The sequence below is a fragment of the Penicillium waksmanii genome (genome assembly GCF_028829765.1).
Source record: "Penicillium waksmanii strain IBT 27052 chromosome Unknown utg000007l:1.0-4314555.0:1.0-4317578.0, whole genome shotgun sequence".
NCBI classification, from domain to species: domain Eukaryota; kingdom Fungi; phylum Ascomycota; class Eurotiomycetes; order Eurotiales; family Aspergillaceae; genus Penicillium; species Penicillium waksmanii.
In genome coordinates, this window is record NW_026643253.1 from 2,076,556 (window position 1) to 2,090,850 (window position 14,295).

A 14,295-nucleotide genomic window follows, 5' to 3' on the forward strand; every position below is an offset into this window, starting at 1 on the left:
CACTCGATTTTCTTCTTTTTGTTTTTCCGAATGGTTTCGGGATAAGGGGGTCGTGAAACTTCTTTTCTTTTTGGTGAAGCACACCATATCTCCCGAGGAAGACCCAAACAAAGGGAAAAAAGGGAAAGGGAAAAAAAAGAGAAAAATGTGAAAAAAAAATGAGTCCAGGAGAGTTGAGTTGCAGTGTCCTCACTGAAACCTCTCCGTCAACTCCATGATGAATGTATCCCCGAATGTTCCGCTGAAAAGACAGGAAACCATGCCTTGCACCGATGAACCCGATAGCCGACACCAGATGCAAATGCCCGGACGCCAAACCCAATGGACCTGTAAAATAGGTCGAGTCAAAAAAAGGAGATGAAAATGAAAATAAAAAAGCCAGTTCGAATCCCGCAGGAGAACCGCCCGACCGAGCGCAATGTTGTATATTATATATGCAGTAGGAAGTTCTCCTGGTCTCATAAGTTGTCATGATCGCCAAAGGCCTGCGGGAGGGCAGGACTTAGACGGAGCCAGAGTCACGCTTGCGCTTCTTGGCAGCACGACGGTCGGCACCAGCCTCGTTGGACTCGTACATGACCGCCCCTAACGCCCCGGCATCTTGTGACTCGTCGAAGGACATAGATCCCTCCGTTCCGTCCAGGATGCCCATGACGATGGAGCCACCGCCGTGGGTGCGAGCGTGCTGAGCCAGGTTGTCGCTGCGAGAGAACTTCTTACCGCACTCGTGGCACTCGAAGGGCTTGTCCTGAGTGTGGAGGGAGCGATAGTGACGCTTGAGGTGCTCCTGGCGACGGAAGCGGCGCGAGCAGAGTGTGCACACAAAGGTCTTGGAAGGGTCTTCGGTCAAAGACTGCTTGCGACCGCGACGGTTCACAGAGACGGGAGCGCGCTCGGAGTCGGTGACAGTTTCGTCGCTCGAGGGAGGGGGCATAGAGTCAGACTTGGTGGAGCAGCAGTCGTCATCAATGTGGGCGGTCTTCCGGGATGATTTGCGGTTGCTACGCTTCTTGGTCTGGATCTCCTCCTCGGCAGAGTCGGACTCGCTGTCGTTCGCAAGGTCATGCTCATGTTCATGCTCATGCTCAACGTGAGTATGGACGTGCGAGTGGGCGTGGGCGTGGGCGTGGGCGACTTCGTTCCAATGGAAAGCAGGAACGGCAGCCGGCATGAACTCGGAGTCATCCGAGTCCTCAAGGCTGTGCTCGCTCAGGAATCCATCGTCCTCAGCAATGTACTGGTCCACACGCTGGCGCTTGCCACCAAGGTAAACAGCGTTGCTACCGGGGTGGAAGTCAACGAGGCGGTTCAGCTCATCGTCCGAGTCGAGGTCTGAGAAACTGTCAAAGGTAGGCAGGGAGCTCAGAGGATCCTCGGTCGTGGACGAGGCAGTGAACGAAGGAGAAGGGTTCTCGTTGACAGGCAGCGTCACAGACGCACTGCCCACAACGGCGCGGGGCTGCTCCTCGTCGCAGGAGAGAGTCGGCAAGGGAGGGAGACCATGGGCAGTCGGGACGTGAGCTGAAGCCTCGACTGTGAGCTGACGCGGGTCGCAGAAGTCTGCACCGGCCGACTCAGCAGTCAAACCTTGGGATTGGGCGAGGATGTCGGATGGAACTGGAGAGGGGGAGGGGGAAAGCGAGGGGCAAGAATTGGCGGAGAGCAAGTCGGAGGTTTGGCTGGCGGTCAATGACGGCGGGTGGATAAACACTGATGATTCGGCCGCGAGTTAGCATTGGCCTTTTTTTTCTCCCCCTTGCATATATGACCCCACGTCACCTGGTTCGTAGGTTTCCATCTCTTGCCAAAACTCTTTATTTTTGGAAAAGGGTGACGTGCTTGCCATGCGTGCATGCATATGATCGATCTGTTTCACTAAAAACTTACCTGGAGTCATTGGAGGGGATTCGGAGCGCGACCAATCCGGGTTGGCGAGAATCTCCGTGTGGACATCAGTCTCACAGCCTTCCTTAACACCCTCGACCTTCTCAAAGGAGAAGAAAGTGTCGGTGATCGGGGTGTGCAGGGTACCATGGGCGGAAGGAGGGCTGCTGATGCTGCTGCCCGAGGCGGAAAGAGGCGGTGTTGAAGGAAAAGCGTACAAATCGGCACCGATGAAGCGAGTGTCCAGAGGCATCAAACCGGGAGAGCCCTGTTGCACAATGATGGAAGGTTTCATGTGAGAGGGTTGAGGAGAGGCAATGGGAGTCATGTTGATGGCGGCACCGCGGAAGGCATTGGTGGTGGCCATCTGGTGCATGTTCATCATGGGTTGCGGTTGATAGATGGGTTGCTGCTCTGAAGCCCGACTTTGCTGGTACTGCATTTGACCATAGTAGTCGGAGGGCTGGCTGGTGTAGTGTCCTTGCTGTTGTGTTGTGGCATCGTAGTAGAATGATTGGCCTTGCACGGGAGGTGCAACTGTGTAAGAGTCCATTGCTGGGGGAGTCAGCGGGGGTCTGTTGTATAGCATGGCCATGACTATAAAGCAATGCCATTGGCATTGCCTTGATAGTACATGATAATAGCCATATCATATCATGCCATCCAGTACATACCGGCGGTAGTCGCAATGCTGATGTGAATATTAGGTATAGTTGATGGTGTAGTAGTAGTTAGGTTGAGACACTCCAGTGATCTAGAGTAATAATGAATGAATGGACCAGGCGATTAGGTCAAAAGGAAGGTGAATCCTGGAAAGATCAGGTGGAATAAGAGAGAGTGAGAGTGAGAGAATGTGTGAAGATGGGAGATCCAAATAGTTTGATAACCCAACCCAAAAGCAGAAAAGGAAAAATACAAAAATAAGGTATAAAATATAAAATAAAATAAAGACGAAGAGGAAAAAGAGTGTGTACAAGTAGCGAGAGAGGAAGAGAGAATGAGAGAGAGAGGGCGAAGGTGGATAAAAAGAGTGATCTGCTGCTATTCCTACGTTTGCCGCTAGTGCGGGTGGGCCAGGAACTGATAGAATAAATGATTAAATGATTTAATGACAAAAAGGGAATAAAATAAATAGAATAATTAATCCACCCAAAAGTGAAATCTAATTAAAATATATTTTTAAATAAAATTAATACTAAAATTGGGTGTCTCAATTCTGTTGTGTAAGGAAAGCAGGCTAGTCCGGGGCGGGTTGGGAACTGCACATCCGCGGTGGGTCTCTCTCTTCCACCTGGACTCTTCCATCTTCTCACTGGCTGCCTCCACCTCCACCTACGGGCTGGTCGACAGAGTACGGAGTACGGTACACACTGGGACACTGGGTACGAGATATGAAGGACTCAGAACACTGTCCAGGCCTCCTCTGCTGCTCTGGCTTTGGCTCTGGCTGGCCTGTCACCTGTCAAGCCTACCCTCAAGCCTACCTCTGCCGACTCCTATCACCTCAGCTTAACGCTCACTATACTTCGGTGTCTATGAATATACACCACTTATCTCTCTTTCCTCATTCCTCCTAATCTCATCACACTCACACCCACGGCTCTCTCGGTCGTTGTGGCCACGAGGATCATCGCTATTGGTCCCGGCGATGGTGACAGCGCTAATCATTTGCACCTCTTATCAGCACCAGCTTCTACCCAGCGGCAAATCAGCTCTCGCCAATGGGTGGGGGGGGGATGGAAAGCCAGACACATTTTCTCCCACTGGCACTGTCTGTGTGTGTGTGTGCACCACACAATTTTTGGGCACCCGGGGGTGGTGTGGCCCTGGGGCCAATGGCCGCTTTGCCCAAAGCATGCCCCACGTCCGTCCCGTCCTCGTCATTTCGCTGCCAGGGCAGTACACCACAAGCGTGCGCCGATGCTAGCCAAGCGTGGACCCGCTGCACCCACCACTCTGGCGATCGACACTGATCTGACTGCGCTCACCTCGGAGGCCCATTTCCCCCCGGTACTTCGCCCTCCCCCGGCGCGATCAACATGTGGAAACCATGTCCATAGGTAGTCCGGGTCGATCCATGCCCCATCTAGTACGAGTGCAGGTGTGTGTGAATGCGCAAACCCAAGTCGCTCTCAGGCCTTGCCGATCAGAAGGCTCAACGGTGGCGATTATTTCCTACCGTGCGACCGCCTCTGCGCGAGCGATCGTGAAACGGTCGGCATTGGCTGTCTTTTTGGGTGTCTCTGCCACTCGAACGCCCTCTCCGCTCCCCGGGGTACGCGAATGTGTATGTGCGCCCACGCAACCCCCGGTCAGTTTCATATGATGCCGGCAGTGGCCGAAAGTACAACCAAGCGAGGCAACGGCAACGGCAGCGGCAGCGGCAACGATAACAGACATCACACTGATCTGTGCTTTGTTTTACTCTCCTACCCCATCATGGATTGCAAAATATTGGATCCATAGTACATAGTCTAGCTTTTTGGTGGAGGCAAATTATTCGAAGCTACGAGCTGTGACCTGCGTGCGAGCTGTCGTGAAGTTGCCACATGGATTTGCGGGAATTTTCTCGGCGAACACAAGCAGTCTGTAAGGGCCGCGACACGTCAAGGCTCAGCTTGTGATAGTCTCAACTCTTTTGGGGGGGATTTCTTTTTCCTTCTTGCATCGGGCGGTCTACTGCAGGAACCAGCTGCGAAGGCACCGCAAGAACCCCGAACCCAGGATCCCCAGAGGATATTCCGTACTATCATTTTAGATAAGGCTAGCCAAGGCTTCAATGCAAGTCCCCTTGGTTGGAGACAAATCGCAAGAGCTCGAGGGATGCGGAGAAACCCCCCCGTCAGCCTTACTGACTTGATTAGCGTGAACTTGAAAGGGCCAATGTCCCTTAGTCTCGGCACTCTACAGCGATTATATGTACTTTCTTGACGCGAGTTCAAACCTACCGGTCCAGACCTACGCACTGGTCTTAAAAAGTGTATACCTGGCTGATGGATGAGACGCTTGTGATACATCTGATTGGCCTGGCGAGCGTAAGCCATGTCGCAAAGTGATGTGTTCCGATTGCATGTCGATGTGATGGTTCTGCCTGGCGGACCGCGTCTCACTCGTAGATCCGGGGCAGCGCCAATTCCTTGTGATCCATCAGGCAGGACAGAATCCGATACATCCAAGTGCCCAGCATCCCAAGACTCATCAATGTGCTCTCTCACGCTCTCATTGCCACCGGCACGCCGCACGCCACGCACGCAAGGCCGGTCCAATCTTGAGTAACTTTTGCTATGAGTAGAGTGGCACAACCTTTCCAGAACATATTCTGACCCAAACATGAGACCTTTGGTGAGATTACTGGTGATTTTCTCTGGGCATGACTCTGAACCCACCCTATCAGACCCTCCAGTGGCCAACAAGGCTGCGTCAATCAAGACTATCACAATTCAACTGCTTCAAACTTCCCCTCCCAAAAAAGGTAAAGGAATCAGCCACTCGCAAAAGCAATGAGCAAACCACTCGAGGCCGAAAAGTCGAAATTCCATCATCGCCCATCTTTTCCCATCTGCGCATCAACCGTGCACCATTGGCCGCTTCTAAACATAGCGGCCTCCACAACGGTCCACCAATTCCTCTTTTAAACCCTTTTGCCTGGACACTAACCAGAAGTAGTAAAGAGGTGACGGGAATTCTCGACATTCTTCCGCTCGCCAATCAGACTCCCGAGACAGTCCACTTGGCCGGGAAATTGTGAAATTGGGGGAGAAATTGTCTGATCGCTGCCTTCCCGACCTCTCCCTCCCCACTCCGATCCCCATGAGGAGTAGTACAGAGCTAGGGTAAATATACTGCTCAAGTCAGTAAGTCCAAAGTACGGAGTAAGGTCAACAAGGTCGCTTTCGTACTCCACCTTCTGTGTTATCCACACTCACTCACGCGGGTCTGAGTGTTGCTGACTTAGGACTAGATTCACTATCTCCAGCCCAGTCACTCATGGGTGGGCAATGACTAGAGTGTTAGAACGTGGCCCTAGGCTTTACACAGGACTAGCGGATGGTAAGGGCCATGCATGGAAGGCTGTCACTTACTCTTCGAGAAAGAATCGCGGCCCCATCCCTCTTGACCAATTCCTCCTCTAGTGAATACACTAGAGAACAACCTTGCGTCCAGCCCCAATCCGTTGCAGTCGATTATTCTTTTCCTATCTCGCCGCGGCTGCAGTCTAATTTTCATAGACGCGATTCATGTACAGATTGCAGAGGCAGAGCTTCTAACATTGCATAAAATCAATTGGATCACGACTTTTCCTCGATCGATCGTTTCACGCGGAGCCCCAAATTTGTGGCCAAAATTGAATTTGCTACTATTGCCGGGGAGAGTGGTCCAGTGGACTCTTTTCGTCCTTCTCACACGCAACCCTGACCGCCACCACCATCGCTGTCGGTGTCGCACAGACAGTCCGGCTTGATTAAGCAGCGATGGCCAATTCCAGACTCAAATTCTTTACCTATTCCAGTAATTCCTTTTTCGATCTATTGGATTCGCCGCGCTCTGGTGATCCTCTTTTTCCCTCGTGCTTTGTTGGTCTGTGTCAAGCCTTCAGATTAAGAATTCTCGTTCACCGATACGCAAAAGGGAATTATTAATGGTTATCGACCTAGCTTCAAATGCGAAATGCTGTTTCACGGTCCAGCGCGGGCTATCATTACTGGGGCCTTTGCAAATTAGCCAACACGGCAGAGGCTCCTAACCAGCCAGATGGTGAGTTATTTAGGCGTGGTGTCGAGCTCTGGATACTCGTACACATGCGGTGGAGACATGGGACTCCAGACTGGAGAATATGCTGGAGAGAGAGGGTACGGAGGAGGAGATAGCGTCCGTCGAACGGGCGGTTGCTAGCTTCTGACTCGCGCGGAAGGTCCTTCATGTGCAGCCGACGGTGGACTCGATGGAGTCGATGGCCGACGCGAATGGCAAAATTCCAAGCCCATCACTACTGGTGTGGGTTGAAGCTAGAGCTTCGAGAGAGCTTTCCCCATATCCGGCTCTTCTTGCCGTCTCCCATTCACCCAATCATATGAAATGAGGGCGGGGGGGGGGAAGGCGCCGCAGAAACTTTTCCCTCAAGCCCGATTCCCAAATAACGGGGTTCGGGAGCTGGCCCTGACCCGTGCAATTGGAAATGGTACGAGTAATGCGGTCCATTAATTCGGTGGCGGGATCCAGATGAGCTCTTTCCCCGACGAATGAGCGGACTTTGAACTCGAGCTATAGACGGAGATCCCTCATCCTTTGCCTTTGCTGGGTACGGATATTTGTAAAAAGAAAGTACATACACGAGTACTAGGGTCTTGCCAATCCGATAATCCTTTTTTGTTCCTGGTGGGGTAGCGATTGCGACAGCCTTTTTTCCCACCGGGTCGAATAAGCTGCGAGAAACCGTTGTCGATCATGCTCGTATCCGAGAGAATTGGGAAGTCGACCTGTTCCATCGTTCGTGCGTTCGTGGCGTATAGTCGGCGGATAGGATGGCGTATTTACTGCATATCCCATTCCAAATGGAGAGGCGCATAGAGTTAGTTAGGAATGTTGATTAACTGCTACTAGTGTCAACTGTCAAAGAACGAACTCCGTTGAGATGTGGTGGGGGGAAGGCAAAAATTGGATACATCGAGGTGATGGATACATACAATTCGGAGTACCGGATAACTATGTATGGACTAGCTGCAAGGGTCTTTTCCTTTTGGGAGAGCCGTTGTGGTAATCTCCCATGCGTCGCAGAAAGCTTGCATCCTGCGCGCCTTGACGGCCCGGATACCGAAGTGTTCGTTACGATTGGCCCCTATGATTTTGGTGCTTTGGCAATGTGATATGTTGATTGAAGACTGATCCATTCTGGACTTTCGGACGGAGTACGGAGTACTGCAAGACTACGAGTATAGAACACCATTGGAGCCATTGGAGGCTCCATACTACGTACTCCGTACGTATGAGTAGTACGAGTACTATCTCTTCGGTCTTGGCCCATTTTCATTTACGAAACGTTCAAAAATGGAACCCCGAACGTGGACCGGTCCGTTGCCTTCTAGCTCCTCCGGGCGCACTATACGGAGCTACTTGCCACTCACTATTTCCCAACTCCGGGGTTCTCTTTCTTTATTTCTTCTAGCTTCCATCGGCAACTTCGATCGACTTGGCTTAACGGCCAGTAGTCGAGGGGTTCGAGCCCATTCATTCACATGGTGCCGCGGAGGCTTCAGATACAGTGCAGTACTCTCGCTCCCCGGTTTTCTCACTTCTCACCGGTTGACGACAGCCGACGTGGAGTCGAGTCCAATGGGGGCGTGGGGGTCTTCGATCCCTGCGGGTTCACTCGCGGCTGGCGGCGGATCATGCTATCAACCCTGGAAGACGAGGGTAGCAGCACTGTGGCCGTGACTGTGACCGTGACCGGTGGCAGCACCAAAAGAATTCATATGGAGAAGCAGTTGCGGGTCCAGTGGCTATCAGCGGCCGAACTGGAGCCTTTGAAACTTCGATAGTGGACTGAGACCTCGACTCAACTAAACTTCGTTCCATGCGCTTGTCCGAGTTGGACCGGCTCTACCCTGCCCTCACGTTGCTAGACAACGTTCCTCTCTCCTCTCCTCTCGTTCTCGGGTTACTTTTTGTGTTCAAGGTTTTTGCCTTTTAGGTTATTACCAACCCAAACCTTGAACCAGTCGGTCTACACCAAGAAGAGAAGCTAGGCCCGACTAATAGTCCCAAGGAAACTTTTGACAGCGTTGCAGATCGCTGGGTGTCGCTGGGTGGTTTTATCTGAATACAGGCTGAATGTCGAATGAGTGTTCCGGGTGGAAACCAACGACCTAACCAAAATCAGAATGGAATGGACTCAAAGATGCAAATAGTGGAGCGATGGAGCGACTGTGCCACCACCAGCCATCATGGTTTCATTTCGGGCCTTTACGCACGTTGGAATCTGAAACCACTCGAGGGGACTTGGCTTCGAACACGCGTCGAGGCCGCGACGGGTGCTAGCGCGGGACGCCGCGGTCTTGGCTGGGCCCCACGGGCATCGATAGTAAGTCCAGCCTTTGGGGGGGAAGGATTTTGGGATTTTTGACATTTTTGAAAGGTAGCGGTGTGTCGGGCTCGTGGTGCACTTGCTGGTACTTGCACTGACTCGGAGAATTTGATATGTGCCGTCAGCTAGGAACAGGAGTTGATCCTTGCGGTCGTGTGCAGCAATACCCAGCAAGGATGATACTAACTACAGTAGTCGACAATATTCCAGAATTTTCTCTTCCTCTCTCTCTTTTTCGCTCACAAACTTCTACTTTTGCCCCAATCTCCGAAATTAAACGCATTGAGTGATTTCTGAATCAAATCGGAGAACCCGAACTATCCAACTTCTTCTCATTCTCATGCAACGGTCGGTGGCTCCGCCACGCTGAGGTCACATCCTCCCGACGCCCAGTGCTCGGGCGCGGTTTCATATCCATGGGACTCCTTCAGGATTCACCGGCAGTGCCATTGGAATTCAAATGGCCCAAGCGACCAAAATGCGGGGAGGTTCGGCTAGCGAGAGCGTTTCCATGGGATGCGAGAATTTGTCCTTGCCCTAAGCCGGCAACTCCCACATGAAAACATGGCAACGAGCAATTAAGCTAGTCCGACGTACCATATGATTATAATGATAATCATGGAGCACTGCTAGTCCTATGGTACCTGTATCCGCACGTGTCCCTCGGCATCCACCTCTCCCCAGAGATGAGCAAGTCGATCGCCTTCAATTCTCCTTCTTGTTGGCTCTTCTTCCCGACACTATGGAGTAGACTAGTGTCCATCGGGAATACAGTCCCAGTGCCCTGCATCTTCTGCCGTTCGCTCGCTTCCTGCCGTGGAAATGAAATGGAGATGGAAATAAACTAAAATGAATGGACAACGTGCTCCCAAACTTACACTTGGACCTCCTCTATGCCGCTGCAGAGTCAATCTACCAGAGTACGGAGTACGGAGTATACCTGCGACAATGGGGAACACAGAGAGTTCCGGCAAGATCCACCCTATCTCTTGTATGTATGTATCTCTACTACGTACGACGGAGGAAACGGAGCCTTTTGCCTATACCAATACTAGCTCGACCCTTAGCTCCCTCGGTCGAAGCCAAATTGGCCAATGGAAGATTCTCGAGCCCGATCTTCACAAGCACCCGCGGTCCCAAGGTTCGCTGGACGTCGCACACATTTTTTTGCGAAAGCTTCGCGGGTCCAAAGAGGACTAGCAAGGTCCTCTCTCTTTACTCCATCGTATCGGTGTACAGTATACGGCTCCCCACTGGAGTCCACAAAGTCCACAAGTCCACACCACGATCGGCTACGGCCGCAAATCTGTCTTGCGATCGCAAGATCCCAGGGCCCCAAAAATGCGGAGAACAGTATGTACGAGTACTCCGTAAGTGACCACTTTTAATGCCTCTAATCAGGAACGGAACTCTGTCTCTTCCCGAGTCTGCATTAGAGCCGACCAACCATCCAACGAGATTGTCTGTTTGGTCCCCAAAATTCCGTTGCTGGGTCGCCACCACGGATTTCCCTCCGCAATGGGCCTGCAATGGGGACGAAATGGTGCAATCAAACCCAGACAGACACGGTCCCAAATTAGTCCCTAGTCCCCAGTTTCCAGTTCCAGAATCCAGTTCCTGGGACACGAACCCCCCAGCACAATCATGCGAACCGATTCCGTGGGTTCGACTCAGGTACACCCGGCTACAGCTAATCATATCCAATCACATCGCTCTCCTTCGCGACTCCAATGAGGACCGCGGTGGAACAGCTCGGCTGAGACAGGAAAATTGTGCAATCACCCACGCCTTTCCTCAGCGGTCATTGGGTTATTTTACGGAAGTCCGCTTCGTCTCCGTCCGCAGCCCACTATACGGGTCCCCTCTCCATCTCCCGGTGATGCAATTCGATGCCATTGCGATGCGATGCGATTCCCACAGCCGAAACCCTATCTTCCCGATCGAGATCGTGTTCCAATGGTTCAGAGGTCATCGCGTGTTTCAGCTTCGACGATGCATAAAGGTAAAAGTATAACTGCGCCATACACAGCTCACCGGAGGATTTCCGAATCCACATCAACACGTATCTCTTTTCCTGCCCCCATATGTCCCATATCTGTACGAGATCTACGGAGTAACACCTATCGTATCTTTTCGGGGAGCAGGAAGTCCTTCGTGGGCCAAGAGAACATCTTCTCCTCCCCGAGCGTGGGCCACCCACACGGAGAGAACAGACCATTTTCTCATTTTCGGGAGACCTCTGCGATCGCCGCCCTCTAACCAGAGAAGTCCAGCGAAAGCGGCAAAGCCAAGCTAGACTATCCAACTATAAAGTCCATTATTTGTAAATCTCCCGGCTCACGGCCAGTCCCCCCCTCCAGCGCTCTCCACCGCGAACCCGCAACACGAGCAGCCTCCTGGCCCGTGGCTCCAGTGAATTAACCTTCGAAGCCGGTCCGCGCTGCGTTACCATCGAAGCAAAGCTGAGCCGTACTCTTCTTCCCTTTTTTTGCGCGATCGCGATCGACGGTACGAGTAACGTGGTACCCCCATTCCCAAGGTTCCTCTTATCAGATAGTCTTTCTTCTCACACGGCTCATGCCAAGGAAGTGGGCACTTCCGAAGATGTTTATCGCCCAATCCTGCCCGGAGAACGAATACGCAGTTAAGTTGGGTTCACTCTGTGGCTTGCGGGCTGGCACGAGTGTTTGCCGCGCCCGTAAATGGCGATCGACCCCGTGCAGCTCGAGCACGCAAGTTCACGTAATTGCATCTGATAGGATCGCCTTCAGGCTGAATTCCAGCTCTGTTCTGCTAGAATGCCGAGGTGGACTAGGCTGCGCTGGGCTAGCTGAGCTGGACTGAATTGAGCTGGCACCTCGAAATTGGAATAGATCGATATGCACTGGCGCTACACTGTGCTGCACAATTGCCTCGTGAAGAAAGCCAATATCCACAAGAAAGAGCTACGACTCATTTAGGAGCGACTAAAGTAGCAGGAAGCGACTAAGGCGAGACTAGCCGGTTGCCCTCGGACCTTCTGGCCTCTTGGGCGAGAGCAAAAAGAAAACAAGAAAAAAAAGAGAGCCCTTCGCGAATGGCGCTTGCATGAACGACTCTAAGGTTTCGTGGGCATAATTTCTTCTGGAAGACGCCACATTGCGACTAGGGCGTCGACTATGGGAAGTGAACGTCCCCATCCACTTTCTCTTTATGTCTTTGCTTTTTTTTTCGTCCTGCTGGAGATAGTGCTGCGTACCTACGTAGTTCGTAGCACCACGTGCTTGCTTTTCTCTCACTTCCTCTCTGAAAGCAGCTCCAGTGCCACTGGCAGTGGGTACACAACAGACAAGATCCTACGGAGAATTCAGAGATTCCGTCCCGCGTGCACCGCTCCAGCTCCCACACTGGCTGATTCATGTGTCCAGCACTGGTCAACACCTCGTGTCGGGGCGGGCTAAGCGGGTCTACTACACACTGTTGTGGGAAAAGCCGATAAAATGCAACGTGAAGAACGAAAGAAGAAGAAAAAAATCCTGGCACCAAGTCCATAATATCATCCAACCCTTGGATCGGACAATAAAACAGGTCCCGCAATCGCACTTATTATCCGAACAAAACATCTGACCACCCAAGCCAAGCCCGTGGATATCATTTCCAAAATGCATCCCCCACGTCCCAAAGGGAACAGTGGAGTGCGTGCCGAGTGGGTGCGGCAGCTCCATTAACGGAGTATGCCCAGGTGTATTTGGTTATTTGGCCCAGTTCAGAGTCTCACAAACTGGTTATTCTGGACAATTAGTATATCCATCCGTACGGAGTATGGATGGAGTACTATTTACTAACATAGTAATATGGAATGGCACGATCACGCCACGCCCCATTCATTCTTACTGTATACGGAGAATCGCACGACCAGCGGAGCGCTGTTTCATTTCTAATGGTCTCCAGTCACTAGCCGGGTTACCGCAGCGCGCCGCACGCTGGGGATCATGATCATCGGGTGAGACCATAGTCGGCCCGCGATCGAAGATGCGAGGGTCCATACATCCATCGGCCAGGCCTACATAGGCAAAACCGTTCATATTTTTTTTGTCTCTCTTTTTGAGTCGCTTCTTATGGATCATAAGATGGCGTCTGAGGCGAGATGCGGGACTTCACGGTTGAGGATATGCCATTTCGGTCGTATTTTTTTCGGCTCTGCTCGGCGTTGCTTCATTTTGCATCGCGTCGCATCGCTTGCCGAGCTTGGCTTGGCGAGGCAAGACAAGACAATGCTCCGCTAGGCTTCGCTTCAAGTTCAACTTGGGATTCCCGATGAGTCCCTGCGGGTCCGCTCAAGACGGCATAAACTCCATATTCAGGGCTCCTAGTAGCCCACCATTGCGCAGGATGTGCAAATGAGATATTAAGCATTAAGCATTTAGCCTGAAGGTCTAATGATGTTCGTTCAGCCTTGTAGGCAATTGACGAAAAATTCTGCAGCCAGAATGGAGTCTCGTCTGCAGGGTATTCTGTAGCTGAGTGCCAGTGGACAGCTAGACGGCGATCTAATCTGATAAAGGTAAAGGCGATGGATGAGCAACAGCGCAAGCACCAAACCCAAACAGCGAAACAAAAAAAACACAGCTAAAACCTCCACTCGAACCAGAACAGATTCAATCAAACACAGACACACGACACAATATTGAATGGCCTCAGGGATGGTTCAGTTAAGATCAAGCTCCCAATGGGAGTCAGTCTCTTCCTATCATAGAATTTCCATTGTCCTCATCAACGGCCAAATATATGAAGAAGAGCAAATCAGCCGACCTGCGAAGAAAAAATGACAGTCGGCAAGTGCTGAGTCAGTAATGCTGACTCATCAGGCATTCAGGCATAAACAACGACCAAACTAAACGCCCGGAAAAACCAATCATCCGCTCGCTTGCCCGGTTCTCCCCTTTAAATTCCGCGCGCACTGGGCAAACTTCCTCTTCTTTTCTTTTCTTCTTCGTGCGGCGGCGCAACTTCGATAACCCGTGTTGCCTGGTCATCCACGGGCTTCAAATACCCTTCAGTGATGTACCCCAGGTGTCAGTTGTGCCACAGACGAACGGAATTGCACCCTGATTCTACTTTATTAGTCTTACTGATTTTCTAAGGATGAGACTATTTGGTTTGGGATCGGACATACCCTCATTACTGTACAGTTTTGAGCTAGTTAGCCACAAGTAGAGCAGAATATCAAATGAAAAAAAAATCAAGCAAATCGAAAGAATTGGAATGATCGCAAAGAATTTTCACGTTGGCCTAGAACTGTGTAGTGCGCCCTATAGGCGCAAGTCACTCTTGTTAGTCTATCAAAGGCA

General features: G+C 51.6%; 4 protein-coding genes across 4 annotated transcripts; 1 reads left to right on the forward strand and 3 right to left on the reverse strand.

Annotated features, from left to right (window-relative positions):
* Nucleotides 1-502: 502 nt before the first annotated feature.
* sebA (putative C2H2 transcription factor (Seb1)) lies at nucleotides 503-2,437 on the reverse strand (the record flags this gene model as incomplete). Its single annotated transcript, XM_057266822.1, has 2 exons — nucleotides 503-1,710; nucleotides 1,888-2,437. The coding sequence occupies 2 exons, from the start codon at nucleotides 2,435-2,437 to the stop codon at nucleotides 503-505; spliced, it is 1,758 nt and encodes a 585-aa protein (XP_057121023.1).
* A 1,622-nt stretch (nucleotides 2,438-4,059) lies between these two features.
* N7481_007604 (uncharacterized protein) lies at nucleotides 4,060-4,284 on the reverse strand (the record flags this gene model as incomplete). The annotated part of the gene is made up of 1 exon (XM_057266823.1): nucleotides 4,060-4,284. The coding sequence occupies one exon, from the start codon at nucleotides 4,282-4,284 to the stop codon at nucleotides 4,060-4,062; it is 225 nt and encodes a 74-aa protein (XP_057121024.1).
* A 5,629-nt stretch (nucleotides 4,285-9,913) lies between these two features.
* On the forward strand, nucleotides 9,914-10,165 carry N7481_007605 (uncharacterized protein; the record flags this gene model as incomplete). Its single annotated transcript, XM_057266824.1, has 2 exons — nucleotides 9,914-9,960; nucleotides 10,021-10,165. 2 exons carry the CDS (start codon nucleotides 9,914-9,916, stop codon nucleotides 10,163-10,165), a joined length of 192 nt encoding a protein of 63 aa, XP_057121025.1.
* Nucleotides 10,166-12,834: 2,669 nt separating this feature from the next.
* On the reverse strand, nucleotides 12,835-13,029 carry N7481_007606 (uncharacterized protein; the record flags this gene model as incomplete). The annotated part of the gene is made up of 1 exon (XM_057266825.1): nucleotides 12,835-13,029. The coding sequence occupies one exon, from the start codon at nucleotides 13,027-13,029 to the stop codon at nucleotides 12,835-12,837; it is 195 nt and encodes a 64-aa protein (XP_057121026.1).
* Between the last annotated feature and the right edge of the window lie 1,266 nt (nucleotides 13,030-14,295).